Genomic DNA, 23,343 nt, shown 5'->3' with positions numbered 1-23,343 from the left:
AACATTCATATTTCTTTACGTATGACACGAATATGTAATAAAAAGCGGGGGTTCTTATTTTTAAAAAAATGCAGTTGATATCTGTTTGACCTATGGCAGTGCCATCTAGCAGGTCAACCATAGTGACATCTGGTTTCCCCCTTCAAGCTAGACAAGTTTCATTCTTTGTAGTTTTTTCGTTTGATGCTTATTGTGTGAGATATTTGGCCTGGTCACGATCAATGGACCACCCTGTATACTGGTACATAACAAATTCATGATATAGTGGAGATGCTGAATCGCAATAGGCACAACATCAAGACTCATGATATGTACATATGCATGCTATTTCTCACTGAATTACGTAAGGCAGATCAAAGAAACAGAAAGAACCAGATTCAAACAACAATAATGAATTACAAACATCCTTCAATAATACACTTTGGTTTTTAGATGGAATAATTGTGTTGCTTACAAATATACATCATCTTTGACTTATTTGTTATTAGTCAACCTGATTATTTATTTGTAATACAGAAATTTTTTTGCATGAAATCTTCAATGAAATGAAAGCTGTTTTTTACTAAATATACTTTAAGACGTGCTTTAAATTGATACATTTCCTCTATGTTTTTGACCTCTTTTGATAGTTCATTATGTAGCAGGACTCCATGGTAAAACATAGTGGGTTTGGTCTTCACTTAACTGTTTCTATCCAGGTACAAGCAACCACTGTATCTAGTTTGGTTATCATGTATGGAGCTGTTTTTTGCCATATAAAGACTGTAGTTTGTAGTGTATTCACATGGAACTGACAAAATATCCCATTTATTAAATACAGTATAACTCTGATTATCCGACCTTCAAATAACCGATTCCTTGGATTATCAGACCATCCATCTATGCTCCACACTGAATAACGTGCCAACTTTATTGATCAATTTTATCCTGTCACAACAATGTCTGTCTGAGTCATGCTCCTCAGGTATGTTCAGTTGACAGGCTATGTGCTATTTTATCCTCAAAGAATGAAACGGTAACAGGCATGAAATTGCAAAAGACAGGTTGGCTGTTGCAACATGCAGCAACACAAGTGTCCATAAATTGCCGTTGCTTGTAATCGGCAAATCTAAGAAACCAAGAGCTCTCAGAAATAAACATATTCTCACTTCTTGTTTATTATCAAGTTCAAAATATGCTTGGATGAATGGTAATTTATTGAAAGTGTGGTCTTTTGATGCATTTGTTCCAGCTGTTAAAAAATACTTGAAATAAAAAAAAAAAACATACCACCCCATGCAACTGCATTGCTAGACAACACCACAAGCCACCCTGCAGAGTCTGAATTTCAACAACGTGACATGAAAGTTATGTTTTTGCCCCACTCCGTGAGACTTCAATAATCCAACCAATGGCCCACAATGTTATTGAGTGGTTAAAACGACATTGCAAGAGGAAATATGTCACTGTTAGAGAAACCAAAAGAGGGTTGTGATCATTTTGAAGCAATAAGGAGCCTCAACATAAAAGATGCAATTTACACAGTTGCTTCAGCTTGGGAACAACTTAAGAGAGGGCGGTGTAGCCCCTGCTACCAATGAAGAACTTGACAATGATTAGATTGCTGAACTTGTTTTGCAACAGTATGGTGTTGAGCAAGAAGAGTCAAATAATAGAGATAGGGAAACAGATAAAAAGATTGGCGACTCTGCAGCAAAGGATGTGTTCGAGACTGCCCTCAAACATTTGGAACAACCATTACAGCTAAGGAGATACTGTGGGTGAAGAAGCGGCATGATGCAGCCACAAATGCAAAGTTGAAGAAATTGAAACAAAAAACATTTTGCACTTTCTTAAATATATTTTCAGTGTCTAATGTTTTGTTTTCCTTGTCTTTATTAGAAACACAACTTTTTACTTAATTTTGATTTATTACACCGTTTTGGGCCCTGTAAATGGCTAGTTTCAGCCTCCTCTAATTATCTGACCTTTTAGTGTTCTGACAGCCCCTTAGTCCCAAAAGTAACACTTAATTGAGATTTTATTGTAGCTCAATGCAGTATAACTTGCTCATTATTCAGATGGCCCATTTTTGCAGTTTGAACACATTCTCCATATTCTGAGCATTCCCACTCCCTCTCCCTTCCCCTGAATATTATACCACAAATGATGATAGAATGTACGTATGCAAAATATTGGTCTAAGGCATGAGCTACTATACACTGTGGTTAACATTTACGTTGCAAGTCATGCTGTGCTAATTCTAAATACTCTCACTTTTAATTGATGATCAACATACATAAGAAAATTTTGTGTTAGCTACACACTCTGTGGTCTCATTATATACTTTAAGTCTCATTGTATTAGATTTTTTACACATACAGAAGTTCACGTTATTTATCTGTTTTATATTTGGGGCTACCTTATCGTTTGTTGACCAGTTGTGTGTTGTCAGATTTTACTCCTAACATTTCTGGAGTCCAACCTGTAACTATTATACTGCTGCCATCAACAAATAAAATACAAAACAAGCAAAATACAAATGTTTTATTTCATCTTTGAGCAAATTTACATGCAACTGGCGTCATCAAAGTTAACACAATAATAAGAATAATTGTAATAATACAAACTTGGGCAAATGTCATTACGTATAAGAAAATAATGAACAATAAATACACTGCATATTTAAGTAAGTGACAATAACAACAAAAAGTTTCTTAATAGAGCGATTACAAAATAAATGAACTACATAGTAACTGGTGGCACACTTTTACGGTGCACCTCTGCGAACAGTGGAACTTGTGTGACTTTGTGCCAATCCTGAACGTTTACACTCATGGCCAACTTTTGCTATGTAATAATATTGTGCACCATAACAATAAGTAGCTGTTCTGGATAGTGCTGATCCACGTGCATTGTGATTGTTAATATTTTTTACAAAAATTAGTGGAGAGGCTGTACCTGGTCGTTCAAATGAGTCGCCATAAACTTTCATGTCAGTTCTGTGACACATTAATCCGTTACATGTTCATTTCTTTAATATGCTGTAAGTTGGTTGCCCTGGGAAAAGGAGGTGGGGCTTGTCTCAGCACCAAATGTGATTAAGAGTCAATTGCAAGTTTCTGCTCCCAGTTTCCTCTGTTCAGAGGCCAACTAAAATTGTGTGGTTAGTAAGTGACTGACAAAGTTAATAATTAAACAGATAAATCACAATAGTAAAATAGTTACTCAGTATGGCATATATAAATTTTGCATGTTATGTGATCCACAGTGGGAAGTCATTAATGCAAATGAGAAACAGTAATGGGCCTAACACACTCCCACGAGGGACTAACATGTTCAGCACTCTGTACATTGCTTCGCATGACAGGTATTGAGCTGTGAGAAAATACATACAAAAGATTTCAGAAAATATGTAACCAACTAATATCACAAAAAACATTGCTTCACATAATGCGTATTTATCTGAGAGGAGAAGCATACTGCACTACTGAGTTCAGAAAATAAATAACTAGTAGACATTCAGAAAAGAACATACACACGTAAACAACTCAGTAATATTTGAACTCTGCAGACTATATCATTATCACATTAAATGTTGTAGGAAAGTTTTGTAGAATGTAAATACTTTACAATTAAAGAAAACTACTCAACACAAAGCAGAGGCATTGAGTTGTTGATAGGCACACACAAAAGAAAGAAAACTTGCTAGCTTTTGGAGTTACCCTTTGATGAGCTACAGTAAAATACGCAAACTCGTAGACATGTCAATGCCCCTACATGATGCTAGCCAGACTAATAGTGCCTGTTAATCTTGTTATTTGGTTTCTGGCTTCCTGAACATTATTAGCTAGTAATGCTGTCATCTGCAAATCCCAAGCTATTTAAGTTTATTTGTTCTTTCTTCGTTCCAATTCTTATGTTTTTAGGATTTTCCTTGTAACATTCCCTTATCATGTATTCCAGAACACAGCTGAAAAGTCATGGTGACAAACCATCTCCCCAGCTTAATTGTAAATGGGTCCAATATTTGTCCTCTGCTTACAGGCTCTGATATACAACTGTAAAATTTATATTCAATTGTTCATTTACTCACACTCACATATATTAAGTGGACAAAATGACTTAGGCATATGCCTCATGCTGTTCAGACACTCAATTGCTTATTGTACCAGGTCAGATTCTAAGAATTCCTGTATGCTGTAAAGGCAGTATTCTATTGGGAGTGATCTTAGATTTGTTCTAAAATCTTTTAGCTCTGTGATGCTCTTTATTAGTGCTGGAATATGATTGTATAATCTTATTCCCATATATTTAACACTTTTGCTGTGAAATAGAATGGGGAACCAATCTAAGTGAGTTTTTGATCTTTTTCCGTGGTGGTGACAACCAGAGTTCCAGTCCAGTATACTGCTTTTTCTTTTAGCATTTTTAATCAGATTCCTAAAACATTTCTTATATGTCGTAACATATTCTATTAAGTACTGATCTTTATTATCTCCTTTTTTTAAAGCTGGTTTTGATGAACTAGAGTTTGACTTGATAACCTAATAGTAGGGGACGTCCACCGGCTTGCTTTTAATTTGTACAAACTGTGATGACATCAATAACAATAAATAAATTATTTGCCTGTGGTATTTTATTATGTATATTTTAGGTTAAAATAAAAGCATACTGCTGATATTCAATCGAAGAATTCCTTCACGATAACTCGAATAACAAACAGTGAATACATGGCTCCAGTTCTAGCAAATCTATTATTTACTGCTTACTTACTCGAATAATGTGTATTTATACAATGAAATCACTCAAATAATACATACATAAATATTCAGAAACTGGAAAGGCGTATGGTTAACACCTACTTGTTCATATATGTAGGCAGGCACATTACCTTTATTACCAATTCTATGTCATTCACCTGCCATGCCTGGACAGATAGCATCTTTCAGTAATATTAGCACAATAAAATGAATACTATATTGCAATGTAAAATATGACACTAAAACACACAGACGGGATACATATAACTTCAAAATTTATTTTAATGGTACAATAAATTCATTATATTTGACCTTGCTTTAGCAGCTGTAGTAGGTTTTGCATATTCTTGCTTCATGTCTATTGTACTTCCCATGGTTTAAGAATTCTGCCACTGAATAGAAGCAGTGATCAAATAAGAATGCCCTTAGGGAATTGTGAAACAGAGAAAATGAAGAAATAACTTTAATTTTATGTGGCAGACTATTGTACATTTGTATTGGCTATTTTTATTAAAGGTTTTAAAGGCTGTTGTCATTACTGACTGAACACAGAGTTTGTCTTTTTGCCTGGTATTATGTTCATGTACTTTACAGATTTTATTTATCTCTTTGATATTTTTCCTCGCATATTTACAATTTTCTAGAATAAAAAGACAGGAGAGAGGGAGTATGGAAGACTTCTGACAGACGGGCCCTACATGAGTCAGTCTGTTTTGCATGGTGCATTGCTCTTATAGCTCTTTTTTGGGTCAGGTAGATTACAGAGCTAGCAGCTGTGTTATCCCAGAATATAATTCCAGATCGTAGGATACTGTGGAACTGGGCAAAGTATGCAATTCTAACAGTGTGGAAGCTTGCTTTGTGTGCAAGTAAGCATGGACTGTAGTGTACTTTTTTCAGTGTTGTATTTGTTTTTGTTTTATGTGTGAGCCATTTAAAATCATTTTGAAGCCTAAAAATTTTGTTTCCAGTGAGGATGCAATTCTACTGCCATTTATTGTCACAGAAGTGTTGCAGGCTTCCCCTTTCAAACAGAAATTAAGCGCAGTTATTTTGGAAATGTTTATTATTAGTTTATTTCCTCCAAACCAGTCATTTAGCTGGTCTGTAGCTTCATTTATGTTTTCTTGTAGCTGTGTTTGTGTTTCCCCTGTAAGAAGGATGCCAGTGTCACGTGCAAACAAAATATTTAGTTGTAACTGTATGCTTACATCTAGGTCATTTATATGTAGAAGGGAAGAAATAGGCATGAGAATCGATCCTGCATCTGAAAAATATGTTCTAGTGCTATAATTTAGTTCATAAGCTATTACTACTTTTTGTTTCAGATTTGTCAGGTAGGAGAAGAACTATTTTAATGTGGTGCCTCTAATGCCATACTTTTGGAGTTCTATCAGCAGGATTCTGTGGTCCAAAATGTCAAAAGTTTTGCTTAGATCTAAGAAAATATCAGCAGCATTTTCTTTACTATCCAGTGCTTCTACAGCATTTTGCAAAAATTATATATGGCTTTGGTCGTAGATTTATTTTTCCAAAAACCATGTTGGGCATCAGCAAGGATTTTGTTCTTATCCAGAAATTCCATACAGCTGTTATACATGATTCTTTCAATGATTCTTTGGCAAAAATTGATAATAATGACATTGGTCTATAGTTTTCCAAATTTGCTTTGTCACTTTTTTTTATGAATAGGGATCACTTTGGCATAGATTTTTTGTATTGTCTTCACAGTACTGCCTGAAGAAATTTACAATCTGCTGCGGACCACTAATTCTCTTGTTGTCACAGTTCAGTGTCATATTTTCCCTTTTACTATTTCCTTCCTGCTATATTACTTTCCAGATTGCTTTGCTTTTATTTTCCATAAACTGATCATTGGCCATTATTTTTGCCTGACATACGACTTTTCTGTACACCTGAATATATTTTATGATGTAACTGTTAAGGAGAGGGGATCTGTTGTGTTTTTTTCTGTAACTGAGCAATTTTCTTTTTGTGTCGCGTGAGACTTTTATGGCTCTTGTTATATATGACTTTGCTTTTAGTTTTGTGTTCCTTAATGCCTATATTATGAGCGGACATACTGTTTCAAAATAATAGTTGGAGATGTCATAGAACTTTTCAAACTTTTTGTTGGTGTCATGTAACTGAGAAACTTCTTCTCAGCTTTCTCTTGATAACAAGTGATTGAATGTGTCTATGCTTTGCTGTAGAAACTTCATGCAGTCACAGTCCTTTTATGGTTTTGTATGGGTAGTAAACAGTCTGAGAAGGTTACCACTTGAGCTTCATGATCATTAAAATTTGTATTTACACATTTTTTGTATAGGGTGTGTTAACAAATATTTGGTCCACAGTAGTGGCAGAAGTTTTTGTAATTCTTGTTGGGGTTGTAATTGTTTGTTTTAAACTGAAAGTATCTGTTAGGTTGAGCAACAGTCCATTTCTCCTGCTTGTTTCAAGAAAGTCAGGTGTTGAAATCCCCACACAGAACTATTGATTTCTTGCCTACATGTATCCTAATTAGTAATGTTTCTCGTTTATTGCTAAATGCCTCAAAGTTCCCATTTGGAGAGTGACAGATACACACGACAGCTGTATTTGCACCACTGATTTCTACAACTGTTGCTTCAAAGTCTATTTCTGTACTGAGGTACTGAAAACTATCATTAGCTTTTAATTTCAACCCACTTTTAAATAAAATAGCAGTACCTCCACTTTTGTATTTTCTTCTACAGATGTTATTTGCAAGTGTGTAGCCTGGTATTATAAATGAAGCAACCTGATCTGGCTTTAACCAGTTTTCCGAGAAACACAGAACATCGACAAAATGCAGTTTAGTGTTTAGCAAAACCTCAATGTCTGAAACCTTGTTTGTGACTGACTGGAGAGATATTTGTCATTGAAATTTATTTGTCAACAGGATTTTAAATTGACGTCCAAATTTCCTAAGGGCATTATTATTACATGACTTACCTCAATTTTGTTTGGAGGGATTTTGTCCATAAAGAATCATCGATGCAGATTTTTGGAATCTTCTTTTATCTCCCTGACTTCCGAATGCTTTCTGCTTCTCGGATGTTCACCCATGTGACTGCCTCTTTAGTGGTGCCATTGCTGGCTACTTGCACCCAACATGCTGAACTACAGCTGAGGCAGACACTGTTCAATCAGCAGAGAAATATTCTTGAATAATGTACAACGGTTGCTCTTCTAGAACCCAAAATCCATCATGACACGAGATCAAAAATCTCAGTACTGTTGATTGGCCAGTCTACTCCACAACAAAGGTGTTAAATATATGGGGATAAAATTGTACAATCATCTTCCAACACTAATAAAGAACACCACAGAGTTAAAGGATTTTGGAACAAATCTAAGATCACTCGCAATAAAGCACTGGCATTACAGCATATAGAAATTCTTAGAATCTGACCTAGCATAATAAGCAATAGTGTGTCTTAACACATGAGGCGTAAGTACAAGTCAGTTTCTCTCCTCTCGGATAAATACCCATTATTTGAAGAAATGTACCTTTTAATTTTTTTAAAAAAAATATCTGTTAACTGTGTATTTTTTTAACAATTTCGTGTATATTTTCTCACAGATTTATACCCACCCTGTGAAGCAATGTACAGTCTTAAAGAGGGTAGTGATCTCTCAAATCTCGAGTGGCTCAAAATATATGAATATTTGAACATTGGAGTTTAATGAGAATCACTCGTGAATGCATGTATCTGTGTGTACATGTACCTGTATAAGTGTAAAACGTTAACTATCGTAACCGGTTGTGTGTTGGAAAACATGCAGAAATGCTAACAGATATTCTGTTCTAAAAACTTGTTTTTAGGCTGCTAATATTGACGCCGATTACATGTAGATTCTTTAAGAATGTTTAAGAAGTTTAAAAAATATGTTGTTTAACAGAAGAGAAATTACTGAGGGCACTAGCCTACAAATTAATTCTTTTAAAATAGCCGTAGCAGTTTCGGTGGTAACTTGATACTGTGAGATGAATGAAATGTTGAATTACCGTTTAGCTAACAACAGTTCTATTAACATCCAAATTTCGTTTCGAAGCACATGTTTATCGTCACGTAATCTTCCCAAGTTGCGGACAGTACGACACAAAGTAGTGTGAGTGACGCAGTAACTACGAGATGGCGTGGTAGGCGCAGTGTCTCCGAGTATAGGAGCACAAGGCGACAAAATTTTGTTAATTATTTCTCTACACATTCCAGTAATGTGACGAAAATTCCAGTAAATACATAGAACATAGTGTGTCTCTTCAAACGTTACACTTTTTAGACCACTATCTTACTTTTACGAGAAATGCCGATACATAATACTCCACTACTTTTAGAACATACTTTTACTGGAAGCTTGTAACTATATATACTGAAAGTTAACTTCACATTCACGTACTTGCTTCGGCAGTACATATACTAAAATTGGAACGATACAGAGAAGATTAGCATGGCCCCTGCGCAAGGATGACACGCAAAATCGTGAAGCGTTCCACATTTTTTTGACAATAACATACAGGGAAACTACATATCGCTTGCTAGATAGATTTTTCTTTTTCTTTTTTTTTTCCCCGAACTGAAGCGAATTGACATCACTTTTAGAGTAAATCTCCTGACAGCATTTTTCTTATGTACGAGGATGAACTTCCAAATCTTGAAGTGCTCTGCATATTTTCATATTTTTTCCTAATATTTAATTACAATCAAAATATGAGAAGCATAGTGATCTTGATTTCTCATACCGCGTGGTTTCACTTCTTTTTTAATTTCTATGTCATTCTTAATTCTTTCGCGAGCTGTGGTGGTAATAAGGGGCTTTTGTAATTTACATTTCTCCTGTTTCTGAAGGAATTTAAAAAAGTGTTAAAATCTGCATACCAAACGCTAGTAGTAGTAGTAGTAGTAGTAGTAGTAGTAGTTTATTCATCCAGAGACAATTTACATTGCATGGATTTCGTCAAAAAATACATAGTATATATATACACACATATAGGGTGAACAATACTATACAAAATACAGATGTGCATAGTGGACTACATAACATCAGACCACATTGAAATAGCATGTTCAACTTTGATTATTTACATTGATGTATGAGAAAGACTTTTTACATGGAATACACAGTTGACATTTAGATATAACACATACAATTCTAGCACTTTTGTACATATTATTTATTTAGATCATAGCAACAGTCAGATAAAAATTACTATTGGCACAGAGTACATCACTATAATTGTTTAGTATGAAGCTATTCCAGGTATTCTTTTACACTATAATAGCAGTTGGTCATTAAAAATATGAATACTGCTTCTTTAAATGAAGACAATTTTTTATTTCTTTTATCTTTACCGGTAGTTTGTTATACAATCTGCTTCCTTGTATGTTTGTTTGTTTCTGCGCCAAAGCCTTGTTAACTCTTTTATATGAATGTCATTGCACTTTCTTGTGTTGTAAGTATGTAGATCCGAGTTGGATTGGAAATTGTTAATGGTTCAAATGGCTCTGAGCGCTATGGGACTCAACTGCTGTGGTCATAAGTCCCCTAGAACTTAGAACTACTTAAACCTAACTAACCTAAGGACAGCACACAATACCCAGCCATCACGAGGCAGAGAAAATCCCTGACCCCGCCGGGAATCGAACCCGGGAACCCGGGCGTGGGAAGCGAGAACGCTACCGCACGACCACGAGATGCGGGCGGAAATTGTTAATATTTCGTTTTACATTAATTACGCTTTTCTGTATATAGAGGCATGGTAGGGGTAGAATATTCAGCTGTTTAAATAATTGCTTTGAAGGAGTTAGCCTTGAACTGTTGGTAATTATTCTAACAGCTCGTTTTTGTAGAGTGAAGATGGTTTTGAGATTTTTCTTACTATGACCCCGGAAGATGAGGCCATAGGTAATAGCAGAATGTATATAAGCAAAGTAAACAGCTCTGCTACATTCCCTACTACATACAAAGCTAATAACGCGTAAAGCAAAGCAAGCAGAGCTTAACTTATGCGAGAGATACAGGATATGGGATTTCCAGTCTAAATTTTCATCTATATGTACACCTAAGAATTTTGTGGTAGCAACTCTCACAATTTCCTTATTTTGTATTCTAAGATCTAGATCAGAGTGTGACTTTGCTTTCCTGTAATGGATATAATTAGCTTTAGAGATATTTATGGTTAATTTGTTCACTTCAAACCAATTTTGCAAATATTCTATAACTCTGGTTGCAGATGTTGGCAATACCCGGTTTATGTCAGTTACTACGATGTTTGTGTCATCCGCAAACAGGGTTATATGAGTACCATTTACTGAAATCTTGATATCATTTATGTAAAGAAGAAATAGGAGAGGTCCTAGAACACTCCCCTGTGGTACCCCTATTGGCACAGTCTGAATATCCGATCTGTAAACAATACTTTGGTTTTTACTGTTTGTTGTTGCAATTTCTACTACCTGTTTCCTATTATGGAGATATGACTGAAACCACTTTTTAGCTACTCCTCATATACCGACATATTCTAATTTGTCTAGCAGGATATGATGTTGGACAGTATCGAATGCCTTTGAGAGGTCCAAATTTATTCCTATTGTACTGTTGTTCTTATCTACCCCCGTTACAATATTTTCAATGAATTGGGTGATGGCTGACTCTGTATTCATTCCTCTGCGAAAGCCGTGTTGGTTTGCAGACAACAGAGTGAATTTCTCGAGGTAATTTGTAATTCTGTTTTTCATGACTGTCTCTATTACTTTTGAAAATACCGATAATAAAGCTATTGGTCTATAGTTTCCCACTTCATGTATATTGCCCTTTTTATACAATGGTTTTACTTTTGCAATTTTTAATCGTTGTGGAAAGACACCTTCTGAAAATGATATGTTTATGATGTGTGAGAGTGGGTCTGATATGACACTAGCACATCTCATCATGACTGAGCAAGGTATCTCGTCAATCCCTGAGGACATTTTATTCTTCATTGTTTTTATTATTCGATTAACTTCCAATTTGTTTGTGGGAGGTAACAATAATGAATTAACACTTTGTTCTTCTGGGATTGATGTTCTACTAATCTTAGAACAATTTTTATGCAGATTGATGGGACTATTTATGAAGTAGTCATTAATGTAATTTGCTAAAGTACGATTTCTGACTAGCACACCTTGATCATCTTTTAAAACAAAGTCCTCTGGATTTCTAATATTTTTGCTTGTGCCTATTTCTTTTTTTACTACATTCCATATAGCTTTTGATTTGTTTGCTGACCCAGCAATTACACTGTCATTGTGCATTGTCTTGGCTTTTTTGATCACCTTCCTGTAAATTTTCTTGTATGTCTTAACATAATCTGTGAAGTGTTCATCTTTGTTATTTTTTTTGAGTCGACTGATATGTTTTAGTGTTTGACTAGATACTCTAATAGCAGGTGTTATCCACTGGCTTGTGTTCCTAGGCATGACATTGATCTTTGTGAGCTTTTTTGGGAAACACATCTCAAATAGGGACATGAATGTACTAGAAAAAGCATTGAAAGATTCCTCGGTTGTTGTTTGTGCAAAGACATCTTCCCAGGTTTCATTAGCTAACAACTGGATGAAACTATTTACTTTTTCTGTATAGAAGTGCCTTTTGTATCCCCACTTATAATTTCTGCTACGAGAGAGCACAAGTATTGTCAACATCCAAGATGTCAGTTGGACCAAAGGTATGTTGTTATCACAGTAAAAACCACAGAAATGAACAAGTGGCAATATTCTAGCAAAACTTTTCGGGAGTGTAGAAGTATCCCACGTCGTTGATTGATCGTATATGAAGATACCGGCAAGAGTACTGTTTGCGACTCTCAAAAAAAGTACAAACTGGTAGAAAGAAGAATGGGATTAGGATTTAACGTCCCTTCGATAGCGGGGTCATTAGACACGGAACACAAGCTCCGATTAGGAAGCGGACGTACCATTTTCAAAGGAACCCTCTCGGCATTTGATTGGAGTGATGTAGGGAATTCAAGGGAAAACTTAACTGCGTGGTCTGACATGGATTTGAACCGCTGTCCTTTCGAATACGTGTCCAATGTGCTCCCACTGTGTCAATTCGCTCGGTTCAATGATTGGATGAGAATTCTAATGCATCAGATGCAGAGAGTCATTCACAGCCGTTTCTGACAACAGGAGCAACACCTTCCAGCAAAACAACCTTAATATTTTTATGACGTGGAACTTTTGAGATTGTCGACTTCTATGAACAGCTTCCTCCCCTATGGTATGGTGAGCGTTACAGTGTGATCAAGGAATGAATACTGGACATAGCCGACACAACAGGATGAGCAGTTTTGTATGTCACAAATCCTTTTCTAAAAGTGTAAAACATCAAGGTGCCCAAAATTTTTCATTCAAGCCATTTGTCAAAAGAAAAACCTGTATCATTAGACTCTGAACAGGCATAAACATTCCTAAACTTAAAACAATGTGTCGAAATTTTAGCCCATGGTTAAAAAAAAAAAAATCAGAGCAACAACGTCGCCGCTTGTAAACGAAACGTCTCTTTGATAATTAGAGATTGAGTATATTACTCTGTGGACAGTGTGGCGATGTGTCCAAATACTTAATTCACTTAAGATTATATTTAGAGCTGACTGTCCAATACAATTAAAAAAACTTGAACGTTGTTACAAAGTAACATAATGTTTTGAACCTTCATGCTACAATTCGAACAGTTTACTCCATTCCGAGTATGCTGATGCATCAGCTCCATACTTAACAACCACATACAACCGTTCGCTCGACGAAAGATCCGTACCCAAAGACAGGAAAGTTGCACAGGTCACACCAATATTCAAGAAAGGTAGTATGAGCAATTCACTAAATTACAGACCCATATCGTTAACGTATATATGCAGCAGGATTTTAGAACATATATTGTGTTCGAACATTATGAATTACCTCGAAGGAAACGGTCTATTGACACACAGTCAACATGGGTTTAGAAAACATCGTTCATGTGAAACACAACTAGCTCTTTTTATTCACCTGAAGTGCTGAGTGCTATTGACAAGGGATTCAGATCGATTCCGTATTCCTGGATTTCCGGAAGGCTTTTGACACTGTACCACACAAGCGGCTCGTAGTAAAACTGCGTGCTTATGGAATATCGTCTCAGTTATGTGTCTGGATTTGCGATTTTCTGTCAGATAGGTCACAGTTTGTAGTAATTGGCGAAAAGTCATCGAGTAAAATAGAAGTGATTTCAGGCGTTCGCCAGGGTAGTGTTATAGGCCGTTTGCTGTTCCTTATCCATATAACGATTTGGGAGACAATCTGAGCGGCCGTCTTCGGTTGTTTGCAGATGACACTGTCGTTTATCGACTAATAAAGTCATGAGAGGAGCAAAACAAACTGCGAAACGAGTTACAAAAAATATCTGAATGGTGCGAAAAGTGTCAGTTGACCCTAAAAAACGAAAAGTGTGAGGTCATCCACATGAGTGCTAAAAGGAACTCGTTAAACTTCGGTTACACGATAAATCAGTCTAATCCAAAAGCCGCAAATTCAACTAAATACCTAGGTATTACAAATACGAACAACTTCAACTGGAAAGAACATATAGAAATGTTGTGGGGAAGGCTACCCAAAGGCTGCGTATTATTGGTAGGATACTTAGAAAATGTAACAGACCTACTAAGGAGACTGCCTACACTACGCTTGTCCGTCCTCTTTTAGAATACTGATCCGCGGTGTGCGTGTGGGACCCTTAGCAGATAGGACTGACGGAGTGCATCGAAAAAATTCAAAGAAAGGCAGCACGTTGTGTATTATTGCGAAATATGGGAGAGTGTGTCACAGAAATGATACAGGATTTGGGCTGGAAATCATTAAAAGATAGGCGTTTTCCGCTGCGACGGAATCTTCTCACGAAATTCCAATCACCAACTTTCTCATCCGAATGTGAAAATATTTTGTTGACACCGACCTACATAGGGAGGAACGACCACCACGATAAAATAAGGGAAATGAGAGCTCGTACGGAAAGATATAGGTGTTCATTCTTTCCGCGCGCTATACGAGATTGGAATGATAGAGAATTGTGAAGGTGGTTCGATGAACCCACTGCCAGGCACTTAAATGTGATTTGCAGAGTATCCATGTAGATGTAGCCTGAAACGTAATCAAAGGTAAGTTATATGCGATCATACTTTTTCATTATAGGATTTGTGAAGCAAGTGTTTTAACGAATACTTCTTTTAAACTGAAAGAGAAAAAACGTAGCAGTATGAAAACTCGTGCGAACTCAACACTAAAAATTTTCCGTTTTTGAGCACGTAAATTAATGTATGAATTAAATAACTAATTTCAGTTACAGATGCTCGCATAAAAGAAACTGAGTAACAAAATCGGACAAGCCCATATTCAACTGTCGGATTCATATTCCAGTAAAATGATGCTCAAAAAGGCCAAATAGCGGAAAGTTTTGAAGAAGTATTTTTTTTTTTTTGACAAGCTTTCTATATGTTTTCGAGGGTGTTGAGACCGAATTTTCAAATTTCGGCACGGAAGTGGGTCAAAAATGGAAAAAAAACACGAAAAATTGATCGGCACGGAAGTCGGTCAAAAACGGAAAACTCGAAAAATTGTTAGTGTTTGTTCTTCGCTTATAACTCGGAAATGACACAATTTTCAGAATGCTGACTATTTATGAAAATAAAGAGAACAAAATTTCCCACAAAATAGGTCTGAGTGACGTTTTTCGTCGGACGAACAGCGTGCCGCGTAGCGCGTGTTGAAATTAACGCGATTTCAAAGCTGAGTAGATGGGCCAACTCGGACCTACTCCCCCCCTTGCGCGCAATACCTGTACTTTGTTGCACATCCGAATTCCATCCTCCATTAGTCCCACGATGTTACTGGAATGGTTAATAGTTGTTACTTGTCGAGCTGGAGGGGTAAGATGTTTGTGAGACGCCAATGACCTCCAATTCTTGATGGGGGAAGGCCGGTCCCTTGCACTGGTGTACTTCAGCGGTTGTTGTTTACGAACTCTCCCTTGGAAGGTTGCTTAGAGCGCGTATGCGGTCGGTAAATTCAGTTTAAATGTATGAAATAGTCGTACATAACGAGTTCAAGATCTTTAAGTGACTAGTGATGAAGCAGAAACGAGGGAACTTGGATAAATGGAAGACCAAAAGTATGGCCTCAGCACAGAGAATGGTGGCATATGTTAGAAGAACTCTTTCCCGCCCTTCTTATATTCATCTACAGGGTGGTCCATTGATCGTGACCGGACCAAATATCTCACGAAATAAGCGTCAAACGAAAAAAACTACAAAGAATGAAACTTGTCTAGCTTGAAGGGGGAAACCGGATGGCGCTGTGGTTGGCCCTCTATATGGCTCTGCCATAGGTCAAACGGGTATCAACTGCGTTTTTTTAAAAATAGGAACCCCCATTTTTTATTACATATTCGTGTAGTACGTAAAGAAAGACACTCCTGGAAATGGAAAAAATAACACATTGACACCGGTGTGTCAGACCCACCATACTTGCTCCGGACACTGCGAGAGGGCTGTACAAGCAATGATCACACGCACGGCACAGCGGACACACCAGGAACCGCGGTGTTGGCCGTCCAATGGCGCTAGCTGCGCAGCATTTGTGCACCGCCGCCGTCAGTGTCAGCCAGTTTGCCGTGGCATACGGAGCTCCATCGCAGTCTTTAACACTGGTAGCATGCCGCGACAGCGTCGACGTGAACCGTATGTGCAGTTGACGGACTTTGAGCGAGGGCGTATAGTGGGCATGCGGGAGGCCGGGTGGACGTACCGCCGAATTGCTCAACACGTGGGGCGTGAGGTCTCCACAGTACATCGATGTTGTCGCCAGTGGTCGGCGGAAGGTGCACGTGCCCGTCGACCTGGGACCGGACCGCAACGACGCACGGATGCACGCCAAGACCGTAGGATCCTATGCAGTGCCGTAGGGGACCGCACCGCCACTTCCCAGCAAATTAGGGACACTGTTGCTCCTGGGGTATCGGCGAGGACCATTCGCAACTGTCTCCATGAAGCTGGGCTACGGTCCCGCACACCGTTAGGCCGTCTTCCGCTCACGCCCCAACATCGTGCAGCCCGCCTCCAGTGGTGTCGCGACAGGCGTGAATGGAGGGACGAATGGAGACGTGTCGTCTTCAGCGATGAGAGTCGCTTCTGCCTTGGTGCCAATGATGATCGTATGCGTGTTTGGCGCCATGCAGGTGAGCGCCACAATCAGGACTGCATACGACCGAGGCACACAGGGCCAACACCCGGCATCATGGTGTGGGGAGCGATCTTCTGCACTGGCCGTACACCACTGGTGATTGTCGAGGGGACACTGAATAGTGCACGGTACATCCAAACCGTCATCGAACCCATCGTTCTACCATTCCTAGACCGGCAAGGGAACTTGCTGTTCCAACAGGACAATGCACGTCCGCATGTATCCCGTGCCACCCAACGTGCTCTAGAAGGTGTAAGTCAACTACCCTGGCCAGCAAGATCTCCGGATCTGTCCCCCATTGAGCATGTTTGGGACTGGATGAAGCGTCGTCACACGCGGTCTGTACGTCCAGCACGAATGCTGGTCCAACTGAGGCGCCAGGTGGAAATGGCATGGCAAGCCGTTCCACAGGACTACATCCAGCATCTCTACGATCGTCTCCATGGGAGAATAGCAGCCTGCATTGCTGCGAAAGGTGGATATACACTGTACTAGTGCCGACATTGTGCATGCTCTGTTGCCTGTGTCTATGTGCCTGTGGTTCTGTCAGTGTGGTCATGTGATGTATCTGACCCCAGGAATGTGTCAATAAAGTTTCCCCTTCCTGGGACAATGAATTCACGGTGTTCTTATTTCAATTTCCAGGAGTGTATGAATATTTTAGTTGAACCACTTTTTTCGGTTTGTGATAGATGCAGCTGTAATAGTCACAAACATATGGCTCACAATTTTAGATGTACAGTTGGTAACAGGTAGGTTTTTTAAATTAAAATACAGAACGTAGATACATTTGAACATTTTATTTCGATTGTTACAATGTGATAAATGTACCTTTGTAAACTTATCATTTCTGAGAACGCATGCTGTTACAGCGTGATTACCTGTAAATACCACATTAATGCAATACATGCTCAAAATGACGTCAGTCAACCTCAATGCATTTGGCAATACGTGTAACGACATTCCTCTCAACAGCGAGAAGTTCGCCTTCCGTAATGTTCGTACATGCATTGACAATGCACTGACGCATGTTGTCAGGCGTTGTCGATGGATCACGATAGCAAATATCCTTCAGCTTTCCCCACAGAAAGAAATCCGAGGACGTCAAATCCGGAGAGCGTGCGGGCCATGGTTTGGTGCTTCGATGACCAATCCACCTGTCATGAAATATGCTGTTCAATACCACTTCAACAGCACGCAAGCTATGCGCCGGACATCCATCATGGTGGAAGTAGATCGCCATTCTGTCATGCAGTGAAACATCTTGTAGTAACATCGATAGAACATTACGTAGGAAATCAGCATACACTGCACCATTTAGATTGCCATCGATAAAATGGGGGCCAATTATCCTTGCTCCCATAACACCGCACGATACATAAACCAACCAAGGTCGCTGATGTTCTACTTGTCGCAGCCATCATGGATTTTCCGTTGCCCAATAGTGCATATTATTCCGGTTTACGTCACCGCTGCTGGTGAATGACGCTTCGTCGCTAAATAGAACGCATGCAAAAAATCTGTCATCGTCCCGTAATTTCTCTTGTGTCCAGTGGCAGAACTGTACACGACGTTCCAAGTCGTCGCCATGCAATTCCTGGGGCATAGAAATACGGTACGGGTGCAATCGATGTTGATGTAGCATTCTCAGCACCGACATTTTTGAGATTCCCGATTGTCGTGCAATTTGTCTGCTACTGATGTGAGGATTAGCCGCGACGGCTGCTAAAACACCTACTTGGGCATCATTATTTATTGCAGGTCGTGGTTGACGTTTCACATGTGGCTGAAGATTTCCTGTTTCCTTAAATAACGTAACTATCCGGCGAACGGTCCGGACACTTGGATGATGTCGTCCAGGATACCGAGCAGCATACATAGCACACGCCCGTTGGGCATTTTGATTACAATAGCCATACATCAACACGATATCGACCTTTTCCGCAATTGGTAAACGGTCCATTTTAACACGAGTAATGTATCACGAAGCAAATACCGTCCGCACTGGCGGAATGTTACATGATACCACGTACTTATTTGATTGTGACTATTACAGCGCCATCTATCACAAAGCGAAAAAAGTGGTCCAACTAAAACATTCATATTTCTTTACGTACTACACGAATATGTAATAAAAAAAATGGGGGTTCCTATTTTAAAAAACGCAGTTGATATCCGTTTGACCTATGGCAGCGCCATCTAGTGGGACAACCATAGCGCCATCTGATTTCCCCTTCAAGCTAGACGAGTTTCGTTCTTTGTAGTTTTTTTCGTTTGATGCTTATTTCGTGAGATATTTGGCCCGGTCACTATCAATGGACCACCCTGTATAACCGCGGCTCTCAGAAACTAGTTGACATAAAGGGTGTTCGTTATTAAAGTTCCAGTTTCGAAACACTGTAGAAAGAGAGCCACTGCTCAGCGTGATAGAAAATTTGAACAATTAATTATTGACGTAGTGGAAGGCGTGGCGAAAAAAAAAAAAAAAACCGACGAAAATCTGACCAAGAGATGGCGCTCTAAGCGCCAGAAATATGCACACCAACAGAAAGGCGGCACACGTCTGTTCCTCAGTTTGGAGGCACGCAACACGACGGTCTCCATGGAGAATCGTGCACTCTTTTACAAGAAAGGAGATAGTGCGCCAGCAGCCCTTCAGAAGTTCCAAACACTCAAGGGTATGAAAAAAGGCATTAGTCCGATGTCTGCTAAGGATCTGGAGTAAATGATTACTAAATTCGAAAAGACGGGTTCTTTTGAAGTGCAGCGCGACAGAGGGAGGAAAGCAGTTTACCCAACGTCTGTCGAAGTATGGCCACATTATTGCAGGAGAGGTCGAGAATTTGTGTGTAAACATTCAGTGGGCGGGGAACTGCCCGAGCGTTGGACATGCCCGCAAGCACGGTACATAAAATGATACGAAACATCCTACTTCGCTATCCATACAAAATCACCCATGTTTAGGAGTAGCTTCCTGCTGACCTGCTTAACAAGACAAACTTCGCTCTTGCATTTCTTGTTCGCATGGAAGAGGACAATGAATGCCCATGGGACATTCTGTGGAAAGACGAAGTCCATTTCCATCTCAAAGGACATGTCAAAAATGCAAAACTGCAGAATATGGCAATGGAAAATCCGCTGAAAAGGTGCCTGTGAGGTGCGGGTTGATGGCATCGTTAATTGTACGACCGAATTGTTTCGAGAAGTTGAGTTCTGTGACCTGTACCCTCACTGGTAAACGCTATGAGAGTCTTTTGCGCACAAGCTTCATTCCAATCCTTCAACAGCGTGGATGTGTGGGTAGGATCAATTTTATACAAGATGGCGCCCCTATGCACATTGCACAGATAGTGAAGCAGCTGCTATGAACCCCGACGAGAGAGAGAGAGAGGGGGGGGGGGGGGGGGGCAGGGGCAAAATCCCCGGAGCCTAAGCCTCATGGGGGGGGTCCAAGTCTCTCAAAGTTCACATCCCCCAGGATGCTAAGTTGTCAAATATCAGATTGCTACTGCAAAACTAATTTTGTATCACACAGTAAATAAAAGAACAGTACCCCAGCACCAGCATAACTAAACTAGCTTTTCCTTTTCACTTCCGTTCTTCAGTTTCATGAATCATACAGGACAATTGTATGCAGTTCTATTTCGTGTTTAACCTTCAATGCACAATATTTTCTTCAGATGTAGTACACTGAAACAACCTTGTGATGGAGCCAAAGATGCGCTTTCTTTAAATGGTGTTGAAAATCCTACCAAAACATTTCCACAACAAATGTACACGCCATCACCTGTGAAATGTCGTTATAATCTGGTAGATTTGTCATATACAGTACACAGAAAATATTTTGCGTTCAAGAGTAAACTCAAAATAAAATATTTCTATTTGTATATAGCTGTCCTGGAAGAAATGGAACAACATGCAAGACGTGAATTGGCCACGCTGATGGTGGGAAATAGAGAGGTAGGTTCTTATTAGTTCGTCTGCAGAATAGCCAGCTTACACGGGAACTCTCGTGTTACTTGATGTGCCATTATTTCATGGTCAAAGAGGTTCATCACAAAAAACTGGAGATCCAATACTGGAAATTTCCTTGGAATATTAGAGCTCTTGATTCACTATGATCCACTTCTTGCAAAACACATTAGCAAGGTCAAAGACCGACAAGAAGCTGGAAAACATTTACAAGTGCATTATTTGTCAAGTGATTCACAGAATGAATTTATTTTTAGTTGTACCAATCATGTCAGGGTGCCAGCCTGAAACCAAGAGAAAATGAGACGTATTCTTCAATTCTCGTTGGTGCAACACCTGATTCCAGTCATGCTGAAGAAACAACATTTCTCCTGTCTTATACTTACCCCAAGAAGAAGAAAATTGATAAATATGAAAGAAATGAACGGTTTTTGGAATCCGTAAATTGTAATCAGAAAACGAGAGTTGCTATTGCACATTTAATTCGATCAACATTTGTGAAACATTACACATTTAATTCAATGAACACTTGTCGAACACTTAGTTTCCATCAATAGATGCCACAGACAGGGTTATGGTAGTAGAAGTAATACTAGAGGATCTTGTAAAGAAGGTCAGCCGGCCGGAGTGGCCGTGCAGTTCTAGGCGCTACAGTCTGGAGCCGAGCGACCACTACAGTCGCAAGTTCGAATCCTGCCTCGGGCATGGATGTGTGTGATGTCTTTAGGTTAGTTAGGTTTAATTAGTTCTAAGTTCTAGGCGACTGATGACCTCAGAAGTTAAGTCGCATAGTGCTCAGAGCAATTTTTTGAACCAAAGAAGGTCATGCACATTTACCTAGTAAAATCCTCTTGTAAAATTTTCTCTGTGTAGCTGTCGTAGCCATTTGTGGATTACATGCAAGTAGTGGAACAACCTTCATACAGGTGCATATTGTTAGTGGGGGTTGCCTATATCAGGTGCAGGTATGCACACAAGGGCAAACCTATTGTGCTCCATTGATTGATAAGTACTTAACCTATTGTTCTCCTTAGATTGACAGGCACTTAACCTATTGTTCCCCTGCCTCTGCCCCTCCCCCTCCCCCCACACCCCTCAGGAAACCCCCCCCTTCACTGCAACAGGTACACTTTCATGTCTGAGTTACTGAAATAGCCCCTCTCACTCTTATCAGTTTGACTACTTAATTAAATTGATCAGTTAATTAATCTCTCCCCCTCTGATAAACCCCATCCCTCTGACCTTCCTTCCCGAAAATTGGCTGGAAAAAGACTCAGTTGATCGGTCGTTTGGAGGGAATTCGGTTGCAGTGTATGGAATATTGTTTAAACACTTTGACAATGTATAGAATATTATTTAATTATTTATGGCATTGTATGGAATACTGTTTAAGCAATTTAGACAACATTTGGAATATTGTTTATTTACAATTTGGGGGATTCAAGGCAGTGTATGGAATATATGGAAATTGGTGACTCCTTGATGAAGAGGAAGGATCTCATAACAGATAATTCAAGGGTATATTGCTTATTTACAAAAGAAAAATTAAGTTTGTGAGGGTTGGATTTCTCTTGGCCATCATACTCTGCTGTTTGGAAACATGTAGGTCTTGTAAGGAGTAATTACATGGGGGCAAACATGTTGCATAACCTAATGTTAGGCACTGTACTCTGGGTGTCTTAACTTAATGTTCGGCCCTTTGTAAGCACTTAACCTATTGTTTGGTTAAGTGTTCTCCATGTCATCCCCATTTCCTTGAACTATTGTACCGCCTTTGATACCAAATTAAGTAATTAGTTATGTCGTCCCACCATTTTCTGGTACACTTTTCGAATTTCACATACTTTTGAACCGCATTTCTGGCGTATTCTTCTTTGTCACCCACCCCCTTAAACTACTGTACTGCATTTTACATAAAAATTATGCAAATTAACCTAGTGTTATGCACTTAACCTGCTGTTCTGCTCCATGTCACCCACTCAAGCACACCCTCCCGCTAACACCACATTGATATAAAAAAATTGCGCAAATTAATTACATCGATATTCTTCACATGTATAGGGTGGTTCTTTTTAATTCCAGGAACCTATTGGTTGGTGAAATCGGTGGAATATAGTTTAAATGAGGGATCGTTAATGAGGGGCACATCCTGCCATCCAGCACCGCCATCTCTGCGCGTCCCCCCCCAGGAATCAGGGTGCACTTACGTACGTAACTAAGATAATTCTAAGTTAGCAATAGGTGTTTGTGAGACACTGCAATCAATGTGTGTACATCTGCTTGGCAGGTTTGCTGTTTACGGAGTTAGTGGTGGCATGACTTGTAATTTCACATGTAAGACGCTGCTGCTATGC

General features: G+C 39.1%; 1 protein-coding gene, 1 long non-coding RNA gene and 1 other non-coding gene across 3 annotated transcripts in view; 2 read left to right on the top strand and 1 right to left on the bottom strand.

The window, feature by feature from the left end:
* Positions 1–2,508: 2,508 nt before the first annotated feature.
* Positions 2,509–8,897, bottom strand: LOC124711393. The gene is made up of 3 exons (XR_007005473.1): positions 8,776–8,897; positions 7,719–7,955; positions 2,509–3,357 (listed from the first exon to the last, which is right to left on the bottom strand). It is a non-coding gene; the product is annotated as an uncharacterized LOC124711393 (long non-coding RNA).
* Positions 8,898–9,163: 266 nt separating this feature from the next.
* LOC124712797 lies at positions 9,164–9,270 on the top strand. The gene has a single exon (XR_007005614.1). It is a non-coding gene; the product is annotated as a U6 spliceosomal RNA (small nuclear RNA).
* Positions 9,271–23,109: 13,839 nt separating this feature from the next.
* Positions 23,110–23,343, top strand: part of LOC124711391 (protein lethal(2)essential for life-like) — a 45,434-nt gene continuing 45,200 nt past the window's right edge. Inside the window, exon 1 of the mRNA XM_047241441.1 lies at positions 23,110–23,196. Coding sequence (XP_047097397.1) covers positions 23,125–23,196 — 72 coding nt within the window. The 5' untranslated portion in view covers positions 23,110–23,124. The remainder of the gene's footprint in view (positions 23,197–23,343) is intronic.

Source organism: Schistocerca piceifrons, chromosome 8 (assembly GCF_021461385.2).
Source record: "Schistocerca piceifrons isolate TAMUIC-IGC-003096 chromosome 8, iqSchPice1.1, whole genome shotgun sequence".
Taxonomy (NCBI): Eukaryota; Metazoa; Arthropoda; class Insecta; order Orthoptera; family Acrididae; genus Schistocerca; species Schistocerca piceifrons.
Note: the sequence above shows the minus strand (reverse complement) of the source record. Positions and strands in the feature narration are given on the sequence as shown.